The sequence below is a fragment of the Actinia tenebrosa genome, unplaced genomic scaffold, assembly GCF_029948245.1.
Source record: "Actinia tenebrosa isolate PJP-AT-01 unplaced genomic scaffold, QUT_ActTen_1.0 PGA_scaffold3__52_contigs__length_22856419, whole genome shotgun sequence".
Classification (NCBI taxonomy): domain Eukaryota; kingdom Metazoa; phylum Cnidaria; class Anthozoa; order Actiniaria; family Actiniidae; genus Actinia; species Actinia tenebrosa.
Window position 1 is genome coordinate 20,160,109 of NW_028292580.1, and position 18,338 is coordinate 20,178,446.

Here is an 18,338-nt window from a genome sequence, read left to right on the forward strand (position 1 = left end):
TTTTCATTATTTCTTTTTTTCATTCTTTATTCTTTTCTCTTCTCGTGATTCTTTCTCTTCTCTTAATATGGTTATTCACGGCTCATAAACTAAAACTTGATTTTAAGCATTATGAAGGAATGTCATGGCGTTCTACGAGAGCAATTGAAAAGATTGAGATGGGGAAGACATCGGAGTAGGGAAGCCATCAGCTAGAAAAAAAGACGCATTTATTTCCACTAGCAATATTTTTGTTACCTCATACGGCATGTCGCAAACTGAGAATCCTTTGTACATACGTAGTTGCACATACTTTTAGTGATTTTAAAGCATAACCCGGTGCATTGTTTTCCTTTTTTCTTTTTCATTTTGCTTCCTTTTTTAATCAAATTGACAACGATTATAATACAAACCATTGTTTATTTAAAAGTGATACCTTCAGCAACCCTACTTTATGAAAACAATTATCAGGCAGAGTAAAAAAGAACCATAACCCTGGATGAGTTTGATCGGCAACTTCGCTCCCATTTTTAAACTTTGTGACATAAACAGATGTTGTTGAATTGAACATTAGTATGGATCTTGATAAGCATTTGATTAAGAAAATAATAAGGATGTCATCGAAACGTCCAGCAATTCTTGCGTTTATTTTCTTAATCGAATTGAACATTGTACAGTCTTTCTCTATTTGAAAATGGTTGACAGGCGGATAAATTTTAGATATGAGGAATCCTAAGCTATACTCAATATTTCAGTAAAAGGTAAGTATTGTGCTTCTTACTTAGAGCCATTTTATTATTTTTTTAATCATGCTTTTTTCATGACCGTTTATTATCTTTTTATCGTTTATAGCCTGAACAACAAATTTCTAAGCAAACTCTTCCTGTCCTCCTTCTCTGCTTTATCTACGTCGGATATTTCGAGGCCAAGCCTCTTCCCCTTGCGGGATCTTAACGTTTTCCTATCTTTCTTGTTCTTTGGCCTGACTCTGCGTTCCTCTCGCCTGGCACGTATGACGTCTTTCTCATCTACATGGAACAGCTTCAGGGATTCTTCGTTGATGGCGTTAAAATCAGGACGAGCTATCTTTCGTAACTCTTTTGGTTTAAGCTCTGGAAACAAAGAATATTAGAAAAGGTTAAATTTTTAATTTGGATAACTAGAAGAGGTTAAATTTTTTGAAACTACTTTGAAATAGTACTAGTCTTTATCGTTTTGATGCCGTTTGGATAACGTTTTGCTTCATCGCTCAATCAAAATACATTATCGTGGATAAATTTACTGAACAACAGCATCGTCTTGCATTGTCCACTGGATAAGATTTATCCATCGGATAGCGCTATCCACTCTTCGTACAACCGGGCCCAGGCTTCAGAGAACATGGGATGTTATGGGGCATCCAAGAAGGTTAGTGAACACGAGTAGATATGAAATGAGAGTTCTACGCCATGTGGATCGTGGATCATGTGGATCGTGGATCAACCCCACCCCCATCAGGGTTTTTACAGAGGTGACGTAACGGCTATTCTAAGTGAGGTTCCAGTGAGGTAGGGGGAGGGGTGATCTACATCCAACCATCATGGGAAGACCGGCCGGCCGCCCGAGTAGAGGTTCTGATCGAAATCGGGGCCTGGAAAGGTTTGGGGAAGGTGTTTTAAAACACAATTCAAAATCCTTTGTTTAAAAAACGAAGTTTTTGAATTAATGAGCTGACTTCCTTTGTTGGAATGACATGTTTAATTAGCAGACTTAAATGAGAAGCTGTACTCATGTTTTAAGTGGTTTATATCGCCTAAGCCGCCTTTGTCGGAATCACTGACTAATGTTTAGTTGGCAGGAAGCTTTTGTTGGAGAGGATTAAATCCTGTGTTTCGGCGACTGGTGGTTAGGAGTTATGAATTAATGAGTCTAGCCTTTAGAAGTCAAAAGACGTTGGACAAGCGTTCTGATTGGGCCTACTTTTGAAGCCTTTTTGTTAGGATGATGTGTTTAATTAGCAGACTTAAATAAGAAGCTGTACTTATGTTTTAATTGGTTTATATCGCCTAAACCGCCTTTGTCGGAATCACTGACTAATGTTTAGTTGGCAGGAAGCTTTTGTTGGAGAAGATTAAATCCTGTGTTTCGGCGACTGGTGGTTAGGAGTTATGAATTAATGAGTCTAGCCTTTAGAAGTCATTTTAAGGACTATAAAATCGAAAGATTTCAGACTTTTAGTCACTACGAGCGAACCTTTGAAGAGTGTGGATCAAAACAAGCAAGTAAGTAAAAGGATGGCTTTTCACTGCGACGCATGCGACAAGTCCTTTACAGAAGAGACGAACTTAGTAAGGCACAAAAAGGCTATTCACAGTGGGCGATTATTCACCTGTGAACGATGCGGGAAACAGTTTAATCGGAAGGATGCCCTAAAAAGACATGAACAAGTCTGCGGAGGTGGCTCTTCAAAACGGAAAGTAGAGGAAAAAGAAAACGCCCCACCGACGAAAAAACGGAAGACAATGACCGAGGCAGAAATTATTGAATACGAGGTGAATATAATTCATAATCTAATTTTTGTTATAATCATGTAAACCACAGAATATGTCAATACCTCTACTAACCATAAGATACATAGTTTTTCAAGTCGTCTTATATACCAATTTTTTCGATTTCAGTTAGCAAACATACCGGCGGAGATGTATGAAGAATACGACGGAGAAATTCTGGGGGATAATGAAGTGGTAGGTAAGCCTCTATTATCTTCATATCGGATCTTTGTAGAGTAACTTTTTCTAAGAACTAATTCTTTTCTCTAGGATGATGTACAAATAGGTGGTGGAGAGACTGAAGAATGCGCGCTTGGTGGAAATGTGACCACGTTTAAATATAAACCCAACAAGAATGAAAAATATGATCTGTTGCTCACCCTGCGAGGAAAACGAAAGACCATCATCAAAAAACTGAAAACCCTGCTCAAAAAACATCGCGGGATTAAGTGGTTTCTGTGTGTTAAGGTGAAGATGGTTAAAACGAGCCCCGACGGTCAGGACCAGATCTCAACCCCCCATTTTCGCACCAAATGCTACACTACAGTCAATGATACAGAAATTGAAAAAAACTACGTGCATGGAATGGAAAAGATCAAGAACTCTTTCTTGGAATACCAGAGAGAAGGGTCTGGATGGTTATTGGAAGAGGTAATTAAATTGCACCATCGTTATAGCACAAAGGGGATCACTCGACCGGCGATGATTTTCTGCTGTATGTACATACATTAAAACTGTATATCACCGCTTAATAAAGTATTGTTGCTATCATAGGTGTTGGAAATCGATTTAGGAGTCGCTGCTTACACTCCTCTCGAGGGATCGAGTTACATACCTCTACCCAAGAAGATCAAAGACAAGAAAGCGGTGCTCAACATTCAAAATGAAGATGAAAAATGCTTTTTATGGTCATTACTAGCGGCGAAACACCCCACTCACTGGAGCCATCACGCAAGCCGCGTCAACAATTATCAAAGGTATGAAGCTGAACTAAATATGTCAGGAATCGAGTACCCCGTTAAGATCAATCAAGTGAAAAAATTCGAGAACCAGAATAGAGAAATTAGTATCAATGTCTTTGGGTATGAAAATAAAGAGCTATTTCCCCTTTACATTACGAAAGAGAAGAAAGAATTACATGTGAATTTGTTACTGTTTTCTCAAGATGATACGCGTCACTACTGTTTAATCAGGGATTTAAGTAGACTACTAAGTAATCTTAATCAACACAATGGGCAGGCTTATTATTGTATGTATTGTTTGCATGGCTTTGTCAGGCGAGATTTGTTAGAAGATCACGAACCTCACTGTAGTAAACACGGACCCCAGAAAATCAGACTGCCTGACGAAGACCATACAACACCGTCATACAATGACGTGCAAAAACAGTTAAAAGTACCATTTATCATTTATGCAGATTTCGAATCTATTTTAGTGAATTGTGATGATACAGAATTAGACCCTAGTACAAGTTTTACACAAAAAACGCAACATCATATACCCAGTGGGTTTTGTTACACTGTAGTATCTACTGTCGAGCAATATTGCTTCCCGCCTGTTCTCTATCGCGGGGAAGATTGTGTCGATAAGTTTTTAGACTGTTTGATTGAAGAACGAAAGCAGATAGGGGAAATCTTGAAGATGGTAGTACCCACGGACATTAGTGAAGAACAGGAGCGGGAGTTTCAGGCAGCAACCCTTTGTCACATTTGTAATGAGGAATTGGGCGCGGACAGGGTAAGGGATCATGATCATTTGACAGGGGTGTACAGGGGGGCGGCCCACAATGACTGTAACTTGAATTATAAGTTTACAGGAAAGATACCCGTTGTTCTTCACAATCTTCGTGGGTACGACTCACATTTAATTCTACAAAAACTCGGAAAAATCAAGGGAGAAAATATTAGTTGTATACCCAATAATACGGAAAAGTATATTTCATTTTCAGTTGGGGATTTAGTATTCATAGACTCACTTCAGTTTTTGAATAGCTCACTAGAGAAATTAGTAATGAATCTAAGTAAGGAAGGAGATGATAAGTTTAAGACCCTGAAGAAGTATGTGGAGAGTGAGAAGGTATCTCTCTTGTTGAGGAAGGGGGTGTACCCCTATGAATACATGAATAGTTTTGGCAAGTTTGAAGAAACCTGTTTACCCCATATCGATTGCTTTTATAGTTCGTTGATGGGTAGCACGATTTCACAAGCAGACTACGAACATGCACAGAATGTATTTAGAGAATTTCAGTGTAGGAATCTAGGAGACTACCACGACTTGTATTTGAAATCGGACGTTTTACTGTTAGCAGATGTGTTTGAAAACTTTAGAGAAGTTTGTCTGGAGTACTACCAACTCGACCCAGGTCATTTTTACACCTCTCCCGGTCTTTCTTGGTTAGCATGTTTAAAGATGACTGGCGTGGAGTTGGAATTACTCACAGACCCCGATATGTATCTGTTTTTGGAGGAAGGGTTAAGGGGTGGGATTTCGATGATCACCCATCGATTTGCAAGAGCGAATAATCGCTATGTAGAAGGTTATAACCCAGAATTAGAAAATAATTATATCATGTATCTCGACGCAAACAATCTCTACGGTTGGGCTATGTCTGAAGCGCTCCCTGTTAATAACTTTGGATGGTTGAGTGACCCGGAAGTGGAAGAACTTCGCGAGAACCTCATGACCATCCCTGTAGATGGAGGTGAAGGATATATACTGGAAGTAGACCTCAGCTACCCCAAAGAACTACACGATTTTCACAATGACTACCCCCTAGCACCAGAAAGGCGAAAGGTAACAGAGGAAATGCTCTCTCCCTACTGTCAGCAACTTCTTGAGGACCTGAACCTTGGCGGTGCTCCCACAGACAAACTGGTACCTAACTTGAACGATAAGACGAAGTACGTTCTTCATCACCGCAACCTGAAACAGTACTTGTCACTGGGTATGAAACTGGAGAAAGTACACCGAGTGTTGGGGTTTGACCAATCTCCCTGGCTAAAGAAATACATCGACTTCAATACCGAAAAACGGAAAAATGCAAGAAATGACTTTGAAAAAGACTTTTTCAAGTTGATGAACAACAGCGTATTCGGCAAAACCATGGAGAACTTGAGGAAGCGAGTGAATGTGAAACTGGTCAACACGGAAAAGCAGCTTAAAAAACTGACAGCATCACCCCTCTTTGACTACTTCAGAATCTTTGATGAAAACTTGGTGGCAGTCAACATGAAGAAACCATCACTTTATTTAAATAGACCTATTTACATCGGGTTCAGTATTTTAGAATTGTCTAAAACCCTGATGTACGACTTTCATTATAATTACATCAAGCAGAAATACGGTACCCAGGCAACCCTACTGTTTACAGACACAGATTCCCTGTGTTATAACATCAAGACAGAGGACATCTACCAAGATATGTTTCAAGACCTTGACCTATTTGACACCTCAGAGTACCCTAGAGACCACCCCCTCTATAGTACAACAAACAAGAAGGTGATTGGTAAGATGAAGGACGAGACCCATGGGCTACCCATCAAAGAGTTTGTGGGTCTACGACCAAAAATGTACTCTCTTCTCTACGCTGAGGATGGTCGTGAGGTTGAGAAAAAAACTGCTAAGGGAATTGCGAAACAGGTGACGAAGCGGGATATCAGACATACCCACTATAGAGATTGTTTGTTTAAGCGAATGAGAACCATGGCTAACATGAAACAAATACGTAGCTATAAGCATCAAGTATTTACAATAAACTTAAACAAAGTGGGTCTTAGCCCCTATGATGATAAGCGCTACATCTTAGAGGATGGGGTGACTACTATAGCTCATGGTCATTACAAGACCAATGTAATATAATGGTACATTTATGATTGATACGTGTAAATAAACAATTGTAAAGTACAAAGTGTGTTATTTTTATTTAGAGTTTTTAAAAATATGTCCCGGTGGTCTCAAATTGTCCCTATGATAGTACTAAATTGTCCCTGTCTTAACAGTTAAAATGTCCCCGTTTTATCAAATTGTCCCTGTGATAGTACTAAATTGTCCCTGTATTGTCAAAATATCCCTGTCTTAACAGTTAAAATGTCCCTGTAATATCAAAATGTCCCTGTCTTAACAGTTAAAATGTCCCCGTTTTATCAAATTGTCCCTGTCTTAACAGTTAAAATGTCCCGGTTTTATCAAACTGTCCCTGTAATTTCAAAATGTCCCGGTTATCAAACTTAAACAAAAAGTAAAAATGAAAAATAAAAAATAATAACATATAAAATGTCATGTCCCCAAAATATTGAAGCATTCATCATGGTAACACGATACCCTAAAGATTGTCCTGTACCAGGGTGTTTAAAAACAAATCTAGTCAAACTTTCTAATCATTTAGCAAATGTGCATTTCATGTCTAAAGAAGAAAGAAAACCCTATCTTCAAGAGGCAAGACTTTTTTTCAAAGAATATAAAAATGTGAACACTTTAGAGAGTAATCTAGTCCCTCATCAACCTCTGAACGTGATGGATGTTACTTTAAAACACCCAACAAACATCCAAGTGTGTGGTCCGACGTTTTGCGGCAAGTCCTACTGGACTGAAAAACTTTTAAGAACCGCGGTTGAAATTCACCGTAGCAGTACACAATCTTTTCAATCTTTTCACTAAACATTTCATCCACAGTTCTTAAAAGTTTTTCAGTCCAGTAGGACTTGCCGCAAAACGTCGGACCACACACTTGGATGTTTGTTGGGTGTTTTAAAGTAACATCCATCACGTTCAGAGGTTGATGAGGGACTAGATTACTCTCTAAAGTGTTCACATTTTTATATTCTTTGAAAAAAAGTCTTGCCTCTTGAAGATAGGGTTTTCTTTCTTCTTTAGACATGAAATGCACATTTGCTAAATGATTAGAAAGTTTGACTAGATTTGTTTTTAAACACCCTGGTACAGGACAATCTTTAGGGTATCGTGTTACCATGATGAATGCTTCAATATTTTGGGGACATGACATTTTATATGTTATTATTTTTTATTTTTCATTTTTACTTTTTGTTTAAGTTTGATAACCGGGACATTTTGAAATTACAGGGACAGTTTGATAAAACCGGGACATTTTAACTGTTAAGACAGGGACAATTTGATAAAACGGGGACATTTTAACTGTTAAGACAGGGACATTTTGATATTACAGGGACATTTTAACTGTTAAGACAGGGATATTTTGACAATACAGGGACAATTTAGTACTATCACAGGGACAATTTGATAAAACGGGGACATTTTAACTGTTAAGACAGGGACAATTTAGTACTATCATAGGGACAATTTGAGACCACCGGGACATATTTTTAAAAACTCTAAATAAAAATAACACACTTTGTACTTTACAATTGTTTATTTACACGTATCAATCATAAATGTACCATTATATTACATTGGTCTTGTAATGACCATGAGCTATAGTAGTCACCCCATCCTCTAAGATGTAGCGCTTATCATCATAGGGGCTAAGACCCACTTTGTTTAAGTTTATTGTAAATACTTGATGCTTATAGCTACGTATTTGTTTCATGTTAGCCATGGTTCTCATTCGCTTAAACAAACAATCTCTATAGTGGGTATGTCTGATATCCCGCTTCGTCACCTGTTTCGCAATTCCCTTAGCAGTTTTTTTCTCAACCTCACGACCATCCTCAGCGTAGAGAAGAGAGTACATTTTTGGTCGTAGACCCACAAACTCTTTGATGGGTAGCCCATGGGTCTCGTCCTTCATCTTACCAATCACCTTCTTGTTTGTTGTACTATAGAGGGGGTGGTCTCTAGGGTACTCTGAGGTGTCAAATAGGTCAAGGTCTTGAAACATATCTTGGTAGATGTCCTCTGTCTTGATGTTATAACACAGGGAATCTGTGTCTGTAAACAGTAGGGTTGCCTGGGTACCGTATTTCTGCTTGATGTAATTATAATGAAAGTCGTACATCAGGGTTTTAGACAATTCTAAAATACTGAACCCGATGTAAATAGGTCTATTTAAATAAAGTGATGGTTTCTTCATGTTGACTGCCACCAAGTTTTCATCAAAGATTCTGAAGTAGTCAAAGAGGGGTGATGCTGTCAGTTTTTTAAGCTGCTTTTCCGTGTTGACCAGTTTCACATTCACTCGCTTCCTCAAGTTCTCCATGGTTTTGCCGAATACGCTGTTGTTCATCAACTTGAAAAAGTCTTTTTCAAAGTCATTTCTTGCATTTTTCCGTTTTTCGGTATTGAAGTCGATGTATTTCTTTAGCCAGGGAGATTGGTCAAACCCCAACACTCGGTGTACTTTCTCCAGTTTCATACCCAGTGACAAGTACTGTTTCAGGTTGCGGTGATGAAGAACGTACTTCGTCTTATCGTTCAAGTTAGGTACCAGTTTGTCTGTGGGAGCACCGCCAAGGTTCAGGTCCTCAAGAAGTTGCTGACAGTAGGGAGAGAGCATTTCCTCTGTTACCTTTCGCCTTTCTGGTGCTAGGGGGTAGTCATTGTGAAAATCGTGTAGTTCTTTGGGGTAGCTGAGGTCTACTTCCAGTATATATCCTTCACCTCCATCTACAGGGATGGTCATGAGGTTCTCGCGAAGTTCTTCCACTTCCGGGTCACTCAACCATCCAAAGTTATTAACAGGGAGCGCTTCAGACATAGCCCAACCGTAGAGATTGTTTGCGTCGAGATACATGATATAATTATTTTCTAATTCTGGGTTATAACCTTCTACATAGCGATTATTCGCTCTTGCAAATCGATGGGTGATCATCGAAATCCCACCCCTTAACCCTTCCTCCAAAAACAGATACATATCGGGGTCTGTGAGTAATTCCAACTCCACGCCAGTCATCTTTAAACATGCTAACCAAGAAAGACCGGGAGAGGTGTAAAAATGACCTGGGTCGAGTTGGTAGTACTCCAGACAAACTTCTCTAAAGTTTTCAAACACATCTGCTAACAGTAAAACGTCCGATTTCAAATACAAGTCGTGGTAGTCTCCTAGATTCCTACACTGAAATTCTCTAAATACATTCTGTGCATGTTCGTAGTCTGCTTGTGAAATCGTGCTACCCATCAACGAACTATAAAAGCAATCGATATGGGGTAAACAGGTTTCTTCAAACTTGCCAAAACTATTCATGTATTCATAGGGGTACACCCCCTTCCTCAACAAGAGAGATACCTTCTCACTCTCCACATACTTCTTCAGGGTCTTAAACTTATCATCTCCTTCCTTACTTAGATTCATTACTAATTTCTCTAGTGAGCTATTCAAAAACTGAAGTGAGTCTATGAATACTAAATCCCCAACTGAAAATGAAATATACTTTTCCGTATTATTGGGTATACAACTAATATTTTCTCCCTTGATTTTTCCGAGTTTTTGTAGAATTAAATGTGAGTCGTACCCACGAAGATTGTGAAGAACAACGGGTATCTTTCCTGTAAACTTATAATTCAAGTTACAGTCATTGTGGGCCGCCCCCCTGTACACCCCTGTCAAATGATCATGATCCCTTACCCTGTCCGCGCCCAATTCCTCATTACAAATGTGACAAAGGGTTGCTGCCTGAAACTCCCGCTCCTGTTCTTCACTAATGTCCGTGGGTACTACCATCTTCAAGATTTCCCCTATCTGCTTTCGTTCTTCAATCAAACAGTCTAAAAACTTATCGACACAATCTTCCCCGCGATAGAGAACAGGCGGGAAGCAATATTGCTCGACAGTAGATACTACAGTGTAACAAAACCCACTGGGTATATGATGTTGCGTTTTTTGTGTAAAACTTGTACTAGGGTCTAATTCTGTATCATCACAATTCACTAAAATAGATTCGAAATCTGCATAAATGATAAATGGTACTTTTAACTGTTTTTGCACGTCATTGTATGACGGTGTTGTATGGTCTTCGTCAGGCAGTCTGATTTTCTGGGGTCCGTGTTTACTACAGTGAGGTTCGTGATCTTCTAACAAATCTCGCCTGACAAAGCCATGCAAACAATACATACAATAATAAGCCTGCCCATTGTGTTGATTAAGATTACTTAGTAGTCTACTTAAATCCCTGATTAAACAGTAGTGACGCGTATCATCTTGAGAAAACAGTAACAAATTCACATGTAATTCTTTCTTCTCTTTCGTAATGTAAAGGGGAAATAGCTCTTTATTTTCATACCCAAAGACATTGATACTAATTTCTCTATTCTGGTTCTCGAATTTTTTCACTTGATTGATCTTAACGGGGTACTCGATTCCTGACATATTTAGTTCAGCTTCATACCTTTGATAATTGTTGACGCGGCTTGCGTGATGGCTCCAGTGAGTGGGGTGTTTCGCCGCTAGTAATGACCATAAAAAGCATTTTTCATCTTCATTTTGAATGTTGAGCACCGCTTTCTTGTCTTTGATCTTCTTGGGTAGAGGTATGTAACTCGATCCCTCGAGAGGAGTGTAAGCAGCGACTCCTAAATCGATTTCCAACACCTATGATAGCAACAATACTTTATTAAGCGGTGATATACAGTTTTAATGTATGTACATACAGCAGAAAATCATCGCCGGTCGAGTGATCCCCTTTGTGCTATAACGATGGTGCAATTTAATTACCTCTTCCAATAACCATCCAGACCCTTCTCTCTGGTATTCCAAGAAAGAGTTCTTGATCTTTTCCATTCCATGCACGTAGTTTTTTTCAATTTCTGTATCATTGACTGTAGTGTAGCATTTGGTGCGAAAATGGGGGGTTGAGATCTGGTCCTGACCGTCGGGGCTCGTTTTAACCATCTTCACCTTAACACACAGAAACCACTTAATCCCGCGATGTTTTTTGAGCAGGGTTTTCAGTTTTTTGATGATGGTCTTTCGTTTTCCTCGCAGGGTGAGCAACAGATCATATTTTTCATTCTTGTTGGGTTTATATTTAAACGTGGTCACATTTCCACCAAGCGCGCATTCTTCAGTCTCTCCACCACCTATTTGTACATCATCCTAGAGAAAAGAATTAGTTCTTAGAAAAAGTTACTCTACAAAGATCCGATATGAAGATAATAGAGGCTTACCTACCACTTCATTATCCCCCAGAATTTCTCCGTCGTATTCTTCATACATCTCCGCCGGTATGTTTGCTAACTGAAATCGAAAAAATTGGTATATAAGACGACTTGAAAAACTATGTATCTTATGGTTAGTAGAGGTATTGACATATTCTGTGGTTTACATGATTATAACAAAAATTAGATTATGAATTATATTCACCTCGTATTCAATAATTTCTGCCTCGGTCATTGTCTTCCGTTTTTTCGTCGGTGGGGCGTTTTCTTTTTCCTCTACTTTCCGTTTTGAAGAGCCACCTCCGCAGACTTGTTCATGTCTTTTTAGGGCATCCTTCCGATTAAACTGTTTCCCGCATCGTTCACAGGTGAATAATCGCCCACTGTGAATAGCCTTTTTGTGCCTTACTAAGTTCGTCTCTTCTGTAAAGGACTTGTCGCATGCGTCGCAGTGAAAAGCCATCCTTTTACTTACTTGCTTGTTTTGATCCACACTCTTCAAAGGTTCGCTCGTAGTGACTAAAAGTCTGAAATCTTTCGATTTTATAGTCCTTAAAATGACTTCTAAAGGCTAGACTCATTAATTCATAACTCCTAACCACCAGTCGCCGAAACACAGGATTTAATCTTCTCCAACAAAAGCTTCCTGCCAACTAAACATTAGTCAGTGATTCCGACAAAGGCGGTTTAGGCGATATAAACCAATTAAAACATAAGTACAGCTTCTTATTTAAGTCTGCTAATTAAACACATCATCCTAACAAAAAGGCTTCAAAAGTAGGCCCAATCAGAACGCTTGTCCAACGTCTTTTGACTTCTAAAGGCTAGACTCATTAATTCATAACTCCTAACCACCAGTCGCCGAAACACAGGATTTAATCCTCTCCAACAAAAGCTTCCTGCCAACTAAACATTAGTCAGTGATTCCGACAAAGGCGGCTTAGGCGATATAAACCACTTAAAACATGAGTACAGCTTCTCATTTAAGTCTGCTAATTAAACATGTCATTCCAACAAAGGAAGTCAGCTCATTAATTCAAAAACTTCGTTTTTTAAACAAAGGATTTTGAATTGTGTTTTAAAACACCTTCCCCAAACCTTTCCAGGCCCCGATTTCGATCAGAACCTCTACTCGGGCGGCCGGCCGGTCTTCCCATGATGGTTGGATGTAGATCACCCCTCCCCCTACCTCACTGGAACCTCACTTAGAATAGCCGTTACGTCACCTCTGTAAAAACCCTGATGGGGGTGGGGGGGGGGGGGGGTTGATCCACGATCCACATGATCCACGATCCACATGGCGTAGAACTCTCATTTCATATCTACTAACACGAACCTTGGATTCAAAGGTATCATTGCATGTGGGCGAGGGATGGGGAAGGGATGGGTAGGGGTGAAGGTCCACAGTCCAGGAATTAGCAGTAACTCTAAAAGAACACAACAGAAAGAGGACACTCACTTCTTAGTCTTCTTACAAAAGAGGCGGTTTCAGTGTCGTTGACATCAAGATAATCCACTCTTACACCACCTGGTAAGGCATTGTTGTCGATTACCTCTAAAGGCATCACACCATAGGTCGCTGGGAGAGGTTCGTTGATCGAGCTGAAATACACTGTCTTGTGTTCATGGCTCTTTTCTTGCCAGTCTGCCCAGATCTGTAGGAGAACATCAGTAAAGTTAAAGAGCGAGAACCTTAGTAGGTTCAATGCAAAATTAATTTAGACGTCCTTGTGCCATTACCAGTAAAACTTGACCGGCAGATTTATATTGGGCATTTTTAATGCTTTTTAATGATTTCCCCTTTCATAATTTGTTGGAATGGTGTTTCTTTTTTCTTTTTTTTTTTCAAACTAAATGTGCCATGCATATTATACATGCACATACTACATGCTATTCTTCATCAGTTATTGGTCAAGAAGACCACAATTGGCCTAAAATTAGACAACATTACCCTTAGACTAAATCTACTCATATCTTTACTTGGATGACCGGCAATCATTTTTTGCCATAAAAAAAAGCATTTTTTTTTAATATGAAAGCGATCTCAAGTCAAGTCAAACCCCGAAACTTCCACCCGTATTTCTAAACTTACCTTATCGATAAACGCGTGATGCAAGAAGAATTCAGGAGCACAAGATGAATCAAGTGAGCACATCGTTCCACCAATCAAACAGTGAACAGTATCATGAAAGTTGATTCTCAGACAGACTTCCCAATCTGTGAAATTAGCTGGATGGATGTCCAACATCTCAGCAACAGCAACACTGTCAGGAGGATAGCCATAAAAGCGTCTTCTCTGGCAACTAGGGTTTGCAGCAGGAACAAGCTGCCATGAACCTTCAGCGAAAGGCCCATCACTAACGCAGTAATTATTCTTTTGATCGCCATTTCCTCCAAAACCAGTGCTGCCTGCGTACCAAAGATCATCGGGTTCATTTCCCCAGGGATCCCCAGAAGCGATACTCCAGTCCCAATAAGGCAAGGTGACTTTGCAGTTTACTTTTCTTAACAAGTTTTCATACTGTAGAAGGTACCAACGGTGCCATGTGAGAAAATGTTTCATGTTATGGATTCCTCTCATGAACTGCCATATGTGGAGAGTGATCAGGTCGTCGTACTCTTTCTTGTATCTTGAAAATAATGATGGGAAAAAACATTTTACTTTTATTTCTCCAAATATAACTTTTTTTAAAGAAGATGAAGACTAAAAAGACCATATTCTTTTCAAAGATGTAACTAAAGCATTTAGAAACTAATTACAGAATAAAAATAAAGAACATATATAAATAAGGAATAAAGTGAGATGAAATAAAGTCGCCAGATTCTTTTCAAAGGTGTAACCAAAGAATTTAAACAAATTACCGAATAATAATGAGGAACACATAAGGGATGAGGGCAAAACAATTGTCATCTCACGGTACCCGATTTAGGGTGAGGGGTGGTGTTACCCGGTACCCACCACCTCTGGAAGTGCAAACTTAGATTTTGTCCCCAAATATCTCCAAAACTAAAAGCCAAATCGCAGAAATGAATAGACTGTCTGTCTGCATGTATGCTAAAAAACGTATTTCTGCATAGAAATTACCACTACACACCCCCAGTATCGAGAATTTGAACAGGTCTCGGAGGGGAGAGGGGATATGTACTGGTACCCACCACCTTAGTTCATAAAATCGGGTCCCTATTTTGGACCATTGTTTTGACGTCGCCCCTAAAGAAGGAATATAGAGACAGAAGGGAAAGTAATATTCATATCAGGTTAGGCAAAGGAATCAAGACCTTTCGTCTGTCGAGGCAATCTTCACAGTTCGGATGTACATTCTACGCTCTCTTTTTGACATGCTGGTGAACTCCTTCCTTTGACGAGTACACTGTGTTAAGGTGTTGTTTGCGGAGCAGACGCATAATCGCCTGCATTTGTCAAGCACTTTCTGACCAGGAGAACATCTTCTATGTCTTCGTCCTGATACGAGAAACACAATAAGAGAACACACACGCAATCGCATAAAGTATTATTAGATATTAGTCGTTGAGTACGAATGAATTATTGACTCACAGGCCATGAGGACTTATTGTTTTAGTCAAATCCAACTAGTCGGTCAAATATATAGGTGCAAACAACTTTTTGAATTAAAGTTAAATTTAATGTTTTGTTTTTCAAAGCCGGTAATTTTCGCTACTACTAGGCTATAATTTATAGCCTAGTAGTAGCTCATCCAATCAGAACGGAGCATTGATGATAGAAAACTAGCTAGTTGGATTACACTTATTAGAGTACAAACACTATAAGTGTGTAAAATAAATACCATTAAATACTGCTAAATTATGCTAATCCTATTGTTTTCTATTGTCTAATTAGCACTATTTACTACTAAATAGTGCAAAGTGTTGCACACTTTTAGTGTTTGTACTCTATCATCATCATCATCATTATTATTATCATTATTATTATTATTATTATTATTATCATCATAAAGGTCTTTATTTGAATCGACTTAAAACAAACGTTTAAAGCTTACAATAATTAATCAAAAACTCTAAATAATACAAAATTATTTCTATATGTATATATGATAAAATTCAAAAAATCTAAAATGGCTAAGCTCGGCTAAGCATGGCCAATAGACATCTATTGACATAAATATGAATGTAATTCTAGGTACAATAAAACGTTGTTGTTGTTGTTGTTGTTGTTGTTGTTGTTGTTGTTGTCTATTGATAAAACATTTTTTGAATCTTTCAGTTTTAATTTTGGGTAGGACAAAGGGGTGCCCCCTAGACCTTAGTAGCCTTTTCCTTCCAGTTGGTAATAAATCAAATAATGATGCATTTTAGACTTGGTGACTTTTAACCACAGAGATCTATCGCTCTTCTCGAGCATCTCCAAAGCTGAACCATAATAGACTATGTTCTCTATCTCAATAATACATTCAATATGAAGAGATAACTAGCCAAAAACTAGTGTGAGTTGCGTCGGTGTTTCTAATGAAACAGTAATGATAAAAGGGTAAATTATACACCGTGAAAAGATGAAAAACTTACTGACGCTTCGGACGCTAGTCCTTCGTCGGAGTAAAAGAGAAAGAGGTGGTAGAAAGAAGTGTTTATTAATAAAGGAATATGATAACTAAGTTTTCAGACCGAAACCACGTAAGGTTTACTTTTAAGTAAAATATTCAATTGGTCAAAAATTTTTTTTTTAATTTAGTATTACCTTCGACAGAAGCTGCATACAGGATAGTAAGAAGAATCGCCAAGCACGCAAGCCACTTTGACATTGTGACTAAAACAAGAAGGATTGGACGTCATTAGGGATGTTTATATCAATCGATGAAAGGCTTTGAAATTTAAGAAATGGTGAAAAAAAGAAAAAAAAGAAGGAAAGAAAACGTAAGTTTGGGAAATGGAACAGAATGCTAAAGAAGAAAAGGACTAAGGAAAGGAAGACAACAGAACAGAGGAGTAAAGTATGGAAGGAACGAGAAAACAATACATTATGTATTTAATTTTTGAAAATTTAGAAATACATCAAACAAATACTGATTTTGACACTGAAACAAGTGTTGACTGTTTGAATGCAATATTTATGATCTATGTTTCTATACAGTCGATTGTTAAATCACATGTAATTTTAATGAGCAGTTTTTGTTGCTAAGCTACCGTTAATTGCTCATTAGCAATATCTTCTTCAAGGAACATCATTTCATTCATATTAATTTGGATTAATTTTCGATTTTCTTTTCTTTCGTTTGGTTCCTTTGCTTTCAACTTCATCCGAAAAAAAGTTAACTGAATCACCTTCAGTTCATCTAGGCCAGGGTAAGACTAACTCACAGATTGGACTTGAAAGAACGTTTAGGCTGATCTAAAACAAGGGATGGCTAACGCAATGATCAAATTTAAATTTAGCATTTTTAGAGTTTGTTTATTGTGAAAAAAGCCTCAGAAACTAGAGAACACCCTCGAATCAGTAATAAGCAATCGCTGCAAAAACGTGTATGGAACGGAAGAAGCTATAAGAAAAATAACAATTTGGTTAAACTTGAATTTTCTTCCACCCATCCCATCCCATCACTTTCACTATATTTTCGTCATCTCGTCGATATTCATTAATGAATTTATTTTTTCCTCTACAAATTTTTATAATTTCCATCGCTTTTCAAAATATATCTTCGTATTCTCTTTTGTACACTTAATTTGAGATTCTCTCTGAATTAATGAGAGCATTGCTTTAGTAATTTTCTGCAGTTTATCTGCTTTATTTCCCTTCATAAGACCTAACACGCTAAATTTAAATTCGATCTATGGGCTAACTGTGCTCATACTTCGATCAGCCCAGACAGCTCAGCTGTTTTAGGGCACTATCTGTGAGTAGCTCTACACTGAACTAGGCCCAGCTTTTTAAGGGTCCGCTAAAATTGAAGTTTGAATTCTTTTCCATAAACATTTATGAATCCTTATTTCCCAATAAGCCAGCAATGTTTTCAGTGACACTCCTTTCTTCGATGGTCTATTTTGTTTTACCTCACGATCAATGCTATTTCTAATGCCGGACTATTCAAGTAAGTGATACATTGGCTTGCTTACCTCAGTGTCCTATAACACCCTATAGCCTAGTATGTCTCTTGTTCTTGAAGTTATATAGCTTCTTGAACCCTTGACAGCCGGCACGGAATGAAACTCTCAGGTAAGAACTTCACTGATATTAGAACGTAATTACCAGTTTGCCGTCACTTTTACGAGTGACGTACTTAACCCAGATAATAAATGACAAGCCTAAGTAGGCAATTATCGCGTATAATAAAGTTGCTAGAGTTTATACAATAAATCTGCACTAGAGGGATTTTCATAAACCCGTAAATTACAATTTAGTAGACCCTAATTCCATTGTCTTCTTTTGTTGCCATTTCACTATCACACACTAACTAATGTTATCTCATGTTTGAAGGGTTTATGAAAATCACCCTTAACAGTAGTACTAAAAAGTCCGAAGTCTTTATTTTCTGAATTATTTACGTTTTAAAGTTTAGTAATTTTTCATTGGGCTTTTGTTTGCACTGTGTTTTACTTTGATTTGTCGCCGAATTTATGTTCAAAGAAATGACTCTTGTAAACTTTATTGGCCAATTAATGTTTCCTTGGAAATATAGGATTTTAAAAAACATTCGTATAAATCCGAGAAAAAATCTAAAGATTAATATGTGTACAAACAAGGTGAAGTTCTATCTAATTATTGGTTTTGGTTTATGGCGGGAACCAATGGTG

At 38.2% G+C, this 18,338-nt stretch overlaps 3 protein-coding genes across 3 annotated transcripts; 1 reads left to right on the forward strand and 2 right to left on the reverse strand.

Moving 5' to 3' along the window:
• Positions 1–607: 607 nt before the first annotated feature.
• LOC116297104 (uncharacterized) lies at positions 608–17,765 on the reverse strand. Its single transcript, XM_031705264.2, has 6 exons — positions 17,661–17,765; positions 16,288–16,356; positions 14,853–15,036; positions 13,666–14,203; positions 13,033–13,228; positions 608–1,091 (listed from the first exon to the last, which is right to left on the reverse strand). The coding sequence occupies exons 2-6, from the start codon at positions 16,349–16,351 to the stop codon at positions 826–828; spliced, it is 1,248 nt and encodes a 415-aa protein (XP_031561124.2). The 5' UTR covers positions 16,352–16,356; positions 17,661–17,765; the 3' UTR covers positions 608–825.
• LOC148908863 (uncharacterized) lies at positions 1,474–6,414 on the forward strand. The gene is made up of 4 exons (XM_089035136.1): positions 1,474–2,510; positions 2,637–2,702; positions 2,778–3,158; positions 3,282–6,414. Exons 1-4 carry the CDS (start codon positions 2,253–2,255, stop codon positions 6,363–6,365), a joined length of 3,789 nt encoding a protein of 1,262 aa, XP_088891262.1. The 5' UTR covers positions 1,474–2,252; the 3' UTR covers positions 6,366–6,414.
• Positions 7,875–12,813, reverse strand: LOC148908864 (uncharacterized). The gene is made up of 4 exons (XM_089035137.1): positions 11,779–12,813; positions 11,587–11,652; positions 11,131–11,511; positions 7,875–11,007 (listed from the first exon to the last, which is right to left on the reverse strand). Exons 1-4 carry the CDS (start codon positions 12,034–12,036, stop codon positions 7,924–7,926), a joined length of 3,789 nt encoding a protein of 1,262 aa, XP_088891263.1. The 5' UTR covers positions 12,037–12,813; the 3' UTR covers positions 7,875–7,923.
• Positions 17,766–18,338: the final 573 nt, after the last annotated feature.